The sequence below is a fragment of the Podarcis raffonei genome, chromosome 14 (genome assembly GCF_027172205.1).
Source record: "Podarcis raffonei isolate rPodRaf1 chromosome 14, rPodRaf1.pri, whole genome shotgun sequence".
Taxonomy (NCBI): Eukaryota; Metazoa; Chordata; class Lepidosauria; order Squamata; family Lacertidae; genus Podarcis; species Podarcis raffonei.
In genome coordinates, this window is record NC_070615.1 from 47,652,354 (window position 1) to 47,660,000 (window position 7,647).

The following is a 7,647-nucleotide window of genomic DNA, read 5'->3' on the forward strand; positions in this document are numbered from 1 at the left end:
TGGCATAGAAATTGTTAAAACCGATTGTCAAGTACTTGCAGTCAGTAATATCATTTTTATTCGTCATCGTCATTATTTAGCAGTACCTGACATTTTCAGAAGGCACGATTAAAATTCTTTGGTTTTCCGAAAGCAGTTTATGTGCTTCTTCATCAGGCAAGCTGAGTATTGTCTAGTCACAAAAGTAATAGCAGATTTGAATTCCTCACATCCAAAAAACCCTATTTTCAAGACCCCTCTCTGAAGGGGTTTGTAAAAATTAGGTTTCACTCCCTAAAATGACGCAATCTACGCCACACACAGAGTTGCGCCGAACAGCTATAAACAATTATACGATGTGCACAGGTTTGTCCAGAATCGACCTGGTCACGAGGGCCGTCATAGCTGCTGTTGTTTTTGCTCATGACCTGGGGTCATTGTGATGGAGGCCACGTAAGGACCTAGACAGGTACATTAGCGCAGAGCAGGAGAAATCAAAACCTCCCCTCGTTTGTATTTGGCGTTGGAGTGTACGTTTGCAGTAAGCCGGAGATAAAAATGGAATGGCATAAAATAGAACGGGGGCTGAGTTTGAAAGCCGAGATGGCATAAAATTACAATGCAACGTGTTTCAAAGCCGGGACCGCTTGGCTGATGGAGAAATCGTATATCCATGTCCCCGGAACAAATACTAAATATGAATGAATGGCAAGGATATATGGTCTGCGGAGCACGGAAAAGCGATCTGGGCTATTTCCAGCTGATTAAATTGGAGAGGCTGAGCAGCTTTCCAATTAAAAAAAGGAGGAAAATGGAGCTGGGGGGGGCGGGTGTGGAGAAGCCACCACACTCATTGCAGCCAGGATGTTAAATATTTGATGTGATTTTTTTTGGGGGGGGAGCCATTTTATTTTCTAAATGTCATTATTTAATGTTTATTTATTGCATTTATAATTCCCCTTTCGCTCCATGGAGTTCAAGTGGGTGAACGTGGTTCTTCACCCCTCATCCTCATTGAATCCACACAGCAACCTTGTGAGGTAGGTCAGGCCGAGAGGCAGCGATAGGCCAGCAAGGTCACCCAGCGAGCTTCAGGTTGAGGGGGTGGATTTGAACCCTGGTCTCTCCCAGGTCCTCGTCTGACACTCTAACCCAGGCATAGGCAACCTTCGGCCCTCCAGATGTTTTGGACTACAATTCCCATCATCCCTGACCACTGGTCCTGTTAGCTAGGGATCATGGGAGTTGTAGGCCAAAACATCTGGAGGGCCGAAGGTTGCCTATGCCTGCTCTAACCATTATGCCGCAGTTGCTCCTAATATCTAAATAACAGCAATGGAATCATCTCATGAATCTGTTTTGGGAAGTGGCATCTGCTTGTCTGCTGTGGGAAATTATTCTGGATTAGATGAGCCTTTGGTCTGGTTCAGCAGTAGGGTTCTTTCTCCTGTGCTGCTCCACATCCTCCTTTATGGCTTTGGCCTGACTGCAATGTGTCCTTTTGCTAGGATGGTGCCTCTAACATAGAATCATAGAACTGTCGAGATGCAAGGGACCCCAAGGGCCATCTAGTCCAACCCCTTGCAGTGCAGGAATCACATCTAAATAATCCCTGGCAGATGGCCATCCAACCTCTGCTTAAATACCTCCAAGGCTTGTGGCCCTTGGGTGAGGAGGCCCTCCAGATATGGGGCCTCAACAAGTGCCCAGAGGCCTTACCTGGTCAGAGTGAGGCACCTGGAATATGAGGATAAGGTGCTGAAGCCCAAGGCTTCGTTGATGCACAGGAAACTGAGGCAGTGCCAGAGAAACCTGCCAATGGGTAGGAAACCACAAGAAGAAAGCAGCTGGAGGGAATGATTCATTGTTTCAGTTGTCTCTATACTGATGCACAGAATATGGGAAACAAACAAGATGAATTTGAGTTCTTAATACAGGATGCCAAATATGACATAACAGGCATTACTGGAACCTGTGGTGGGATAGAATCATAGAGCTGCAGAGCTGGAAGGGACCCTGAGAGTCATCTAGTCCAACCCTCTGCGATGCAGGAATCTCAACTAAAGCATCCGTGGCAGATGGCTACCCAACCTTTGCTTAAAAACCTCCGAGGAAGGAGAGTCCACAACCTCCCAGGGGAGACCGTTCCACTGTTGACCAGCTCTTACTGTCAGAAAGTTTCCTGATGTTTAGTCAGAATCTCATTTCTTGTAATTTGAAGTCATTGGTTTGCATCCTACTCTCTGGAGCAGCAAAAAGCAAGCTTGCTCCATCATCTTCCATGTGACAGCGCTTCAGATATTTGAAGATGGCTACCCTATCACCTCTCAGTCTTTTCCTCTCCAGGCCAAACATATCCCACTCCCTCAACCGTTTCTGAGCACACGTTTCCGAGCACAATTCAAAGTGTTGGTGCTGACCTTTAAAGCCCTAAATGGCCCCGGTCCAGTATATCTGAAGGAGCGTCTCCACCCCCATTGTTTTATGGGTCCAGCTCCGAGGGCCTTCTGGCGGTTCCCTCACTGCAAGAAGCCAAGTTACAGGGAACCAGGCAGAGGGCCTTCTCGGTAGTGGCGCCTTCCCTGTGGAATGCCCTCCCACCAGATGTCAAAGAGAACAACAACTACCAGACTTTTAGAAGACATCTGAAGGCAGCCCTGTTTAGGGAAGCTTTTAATGTTTGATGTATTATAGTATTTTAATTTTTTTTGGAAGCCGCCCAGAGTGGCTGGGGAAGCCCAGCCAGATGGGCAGGGTATAAATAATAAAATTATTATTATTATTATTATTATTATTATTATTATTATTATTATCAACCGTTCCTTGTAAGGCTTGGTTTCCAGACCATTTATCGTCTTGGTCACCCTCCTCTGTGCACGTTCCAAGTTTTGTTTAATATCCTTCTTAATAGGGTGCATGCAACTCCCACCCCAACCAAAGGCAGCTCTAGAACTAGTGCTGGTGTTGTTTCTGCGCCCCTAGATTACAGCATCGGAACCAGCAAACAGGGTTTGCAGATTTGTACTTGGTTTTCTAACCTTGTCCCGTAGCATCGTTCGTTCCAAGCGACACTTTTGACAAGCAAAATGATTTCCCATCCGAGGCATCAATAACTGGCTGCGCATTCTTTTTCTGTTTTTGCCTGCCTGTCTGTCGGATGATGTGGCGCCATTGCTCCCCGTGAGTCAGCAGCCTGTTGTTGGTGCAAAAAAAGCAGCAACTCGCCTTACCCTCATCCCTTTACGGCCAACCCTTGCCCGGAGCTCCAGTTATAGCAGCGTTGGTGACGCACGCCTCCTGTGCCCCCATCCTCCCTTTTCCTTTTAAATTGAATTTACAGCTGCAAACTATTTCTGCCGGCAGAAAGGAGGAATGGTACATCTGCACTTGATCACTCTGCCATCGCGGAGCCGTCCGTTGCAATTGCGGAGCCGTAGGTTTGCATGAGTAATCGAATCAGCTTGCAGGCTCTGGGTCTGTTGACTCGCGAAGCCTGCAGCAAATCTGACTGGTGGCTGGTTTTGCCCTCCGGCAGAAAAGATAACCTGCCCTGATACTTTATTCCTCCCAGGGCAGAATGCAGTAACGTCGTGGATATTTACATTTTTCTCCACCCCCCTTTTTATAGCCCGAGGGCCCACATTATCGCACTTCAAGGACAGAGATGTCAGGATGCTCAGCACCCTAAACGGACTACAGTTCCCAGAATCCTTTGGGGGAAGCCATGATTGTTCAAAGTGGTTATTATCATGGTGCTTTCGATCTATACTGCAGATGGAGCTGTGGGGGTCACGCCGCCAACACAGCTGCTCCTGGTGCCATTTGCAGAATCAGCCCTCAGTGTACACCGCCCGCCCGCCCGCCCGCCCCCCCCAAAAAAACCCATAAAGAAGCTGAGCTTACTGTCATTGCATAGGGTGATTCCGTCCCTGCAATAAAATTGTATAGATTTTCTCTTCTTCAAGAGAAACTCATGTTTGTTTGTTTGTTTGTTAAATGTCTGCTCTTCCCTTCCTCCCAGAGGAGTCTAGGGCAGGAAACAACAAGGTGCAGCAATGCAATTAAAACGAAACATTAAAAAAAGAAAACATTACGAACCTTTAAAACTCCTTGGCCCAATATGCTTGAAGGAGCGTCTCCACCCCCATCGTTCTGCCCAGACACTGAGGTCCGGCACCAAGGGCCTTCTGGTGGTTCCCTCACTGCAAGAAGTGAGGTTACAGGGAACCAGGCAGAGGGCCTTCTTGGTGGTGGCCCCTGCCCTGTGGAACGCCCTCCCACCAGATGTCAAGGAAATAAACAACTATCAGAAGGCAACCCTGTTTAGGGAAGTTTTTAATGTTTGTTGTTTTACTGTGCTTTTAATATTCTGTTGGGAGCCGCCCAGAGTGGCTGGGAAAACCCAGCCAGATGGGCGGGGTATAAATAATAAACAATAACTATTACAGTGGTACCTCAGGTTAAGAACTTAATTCGTTCTGGAGGTCCGTTCTTAACCTGAAACTGTTCTTAACCTAAGGTCCCACTTTAGGTAATGGGGCCTCCCACTGTCGCCGCCGCGCGATTTCTGTTCTCATCCTGAAGCAAAGTTCTTAACCTGAGGTACTATTTCTGGGTTAGCGGAGTCTGTAACCTGAAGCGTCTGTAACCCGAGGTACCACTGTATTATTATTATTATAATCATAATAGTTACTTAAATTGTTCCCCCTGAAACCTTAGTTTCTCTGCCCACAATCAAGAGTGGAGACCTTTGGGAGTTCATTTGCACCCAGCTCTGTTTCCAGGCGACAAAATTGGGAAGTTGACTATCTGGCCAGCTTGCGCCCTTAAGCATTCCTGTCTCTGACGCACCTTGTTTTTTGTTTGTCCAATCAGGTAGCGAGATGGGAGTACAGGACCCGGTCGCTCACGCGTCTCTTCCGTTCTCCGTACCTGGCCTGTTACTGCCTGGGAGCTGTCATCGTGTCCCTTAATTTTCTGCGGAGCCACTGGTAAGGAGTGTTGCTTTGGGCTAAATCCAGCCGATATTGGCCGCTAGACACCGGAAGCCGTGGCCGCAAGGGGCGTGGGCCACATTCACACCATATATTTAAAGTGCTGTGGTAGCACTTTAAACAACCACGGCATCCCCCAAAGACTTCTGGGAGCTGTAGTTTTTTTAAGGGTGCTGAGAGTTGTTAGAAGACTCCCCATTCCCCTCAAAGAACTACATTTCCCAATGGGACCAACATCAAGTGTACTTCTGTCAAGATGGCCACCTGTCATGGATGCTTTAGTTGAGATACCTGAATTGCAAGGGGTTGGGCTGGATGACCCTCAGGGTCCCTTCTAACTCAACGATTCTATGATTCTATAAATTTATTTTTCCTCTTGGTTTTAATGTATCTATGTGGGGTTCTTTTGTTTGCTTGTTTCATTGTAAGTCACTTCGGGTTTCCCTGGGCAAAATAATTACCGTATTTTTCGTCCCATAGGACACTCCATCTCATAGGACGCACCTAGTTTTTTTGGGGGGAAATAAAGGAAAATTCCCCCCCTTTATTTCCCCCCCAAAACCAGGTCGGGGAACAGCGGTATGGCGGCACTGCGCCTCCCCGCTGTCCCCCAAGCTTGTGGGGTTGGCCGATGTCTGCCCGGCGCGCGGGGCACTCTGCTTCAGGGCGCTCCACGCGCCGGGCGGTAGGCTGCTATCTGCAGCGTGGGGAGCCCTGCGGGAGTTCCTGCAGGGCTCCCCACGCTGCGGATGTCTGCCCGGCGCGAGGGGCGCTCTGCTTCAGGGCGCTCTGCGTGCCGGGCGGCAGGCTGCTACCCGCAGCCTAGGGAGTCCTGCGGGAACTCCCGCGGGCTCCCCAGGCTTGCTGATAGCTTCCTGAAGCCTGGAGAGCGAGAGGGGTCGGTGCGCACCGACCCCTCTCGCTCTCCAAGCTTCAGCGAAAGCCTGTATTTGCCCCATAGGACGCCCACAGATTTCCCCTTCATTTTTGGAGGGGAAAAAGTGCGTCCTATAGGGCGAAAAATACGGTAATATAATGATAATGATAATGATAATAATAATAATAATAATAATAATAATAATAATAATGTCACCATTTAAATCACTTCAATATCTTTTTAAACACTCATGGCTTCACCCAAAGAATCCTGGGAGTTGCAGTTTGTTAAAGCTGCCAAGAGTTGTTAGGAGACCCCCGATTCCCGTCCCAGTGCTACAATTCCCAGAGTTCTCTGTGAAGAGAGATGGATAAAACCACTCTGAGAACTGTAACTGTGGGAAGGGAATTAGGGTCTCCTAACTGCTACGATTCCCAGCCTAAGGAATGCGCACGGCAAAGGGTTAACTCACTATTGTCAAAGATAACCCTTACAGCCACTTCTACAGCTCTGGACACCTATGCATATCAATTTTGCTATTTCCAGGTCTGCAGCTGCAACAACAGGGGACCACTCTCCCTCCACCTGTTTAGGTACTTTCCTCTGATGGACTGTGTGCCTGTAGCCGGAGACTCTGCCTGCATGGCAGCTGCCTCTGCTCTGCCCTTTTCACTCCCCTCCTGGTTCTGGTGTCTATAGGCAGGGGGTTCCAAAGTTTGGTTGCTCCCATACTAAAAGGTCAATTTCTTACAAATTTCCCAAAGATTGGTATTTACAACACTGCCTGTTGTTGATGTTAAAGCATTTCACTACTGCCATTTTAATAATTAACATTTTTTTCAAAAAAATAATAATCATTAGTCGTTCTTTTAGTATAGTTTCTGTAGTTAGGAGGGATCGTTGTAAATTTTTGCAATGGATAATAAAGGAAAGAGAGGAGAAATATATCGTTTTGCACCGATTGTTCTTGCTGCCTTTTTCTCCTGCGGGAAGCAAAACATATCTCTAGTGTGCTGTTCAAGTGTTTACAGAATTCCCTGTTTGGAGAAGCATTGAGGATTATCTGTGCACTTAGTTGGCAGGTCAATTCAACTCCCCTATCTGCGATATGACAAGATAACGCCTCCCACACCGTCCCAGCTCTCTCGTAATCCAGTATGAATGATGTACTGTACATTATGGTAATGTGTCCTCAGGTGTTCTCGGTGCAGCAAAGGTAACTGAAGAGGCAGAAGCCGGCTTTTGAGCGGCTTTGCCGAAATCCGCAGTGATTTCAGGGAGCTTTTTCTCTCTCCTTGTTTGGAACTGGTTCTGCGGGTGTCCGAGGTGGGATCAGGGCACAAGGCCAAGGCTGGATCCGACCAAGAGCTTAGGAACTGTGGGGTCCACTTCCTGCCTGAAAAGCCACACGCTCTGCCACCAAGGTTGGAGCAGAGGGATAGAGGAAAGTTCTTCTTCCTCTCCCATAGCGCCGGATGCAGGGAGTTTCAGGACAGATAAATGGAAGTCCTTCTTCATGCGGTGCGTGGTTAAACTGTGGAACTCACTGCTGCAGGAAGCTGCCAACTTGGATGGCTTTAAAAGAGGACCGAGCAAATTCTTGGAGGGGAAGGCTAATAATAATAATAATAATAATAATAATAATAATGGGACGCGGGTGGCGCTGTGGGTTAAACCACAGAGCCTAGGACTTGCCGATCAGAAGGTTGGCGGTTCGAATCCCCGCGACGGGGTGAGCTCCCGCTGCTCAGTCCCTGCTCCTGCTAACCTAGCTGTCCGAAAGCACCTCAAAGTGCA

At 48.0% G+C, this 7,647-nt stretch overlaps 1 protein-coding gene across 4 annotated transcripts in view; it reads left to right on the forward strand.

Annotated features, from left to right (window-relative positions):
* The window catches only part of PEMT (phosphatidylethanolamine N-methyltransferase), a 92,372-nt gene that overhangs the window by 35,622 nt on the left and 49,103 nt on the right, over positions 1–7,647 (forward strand). For all 4 annotated transcript variants that reach the window (XM_053364808.1, XM_053364807.1, XM_053364806.1 and 1 more), the window contains one exon: positions 4,855–4,970. In XM_053364808.1, coding sequence (XP_053220783.1) covers positions 4,855–4,970 — 116 coding nt within the window. The remainder of the gene's footprint in view (positions 1–4,854; positions 4,971–7,647) is intronic.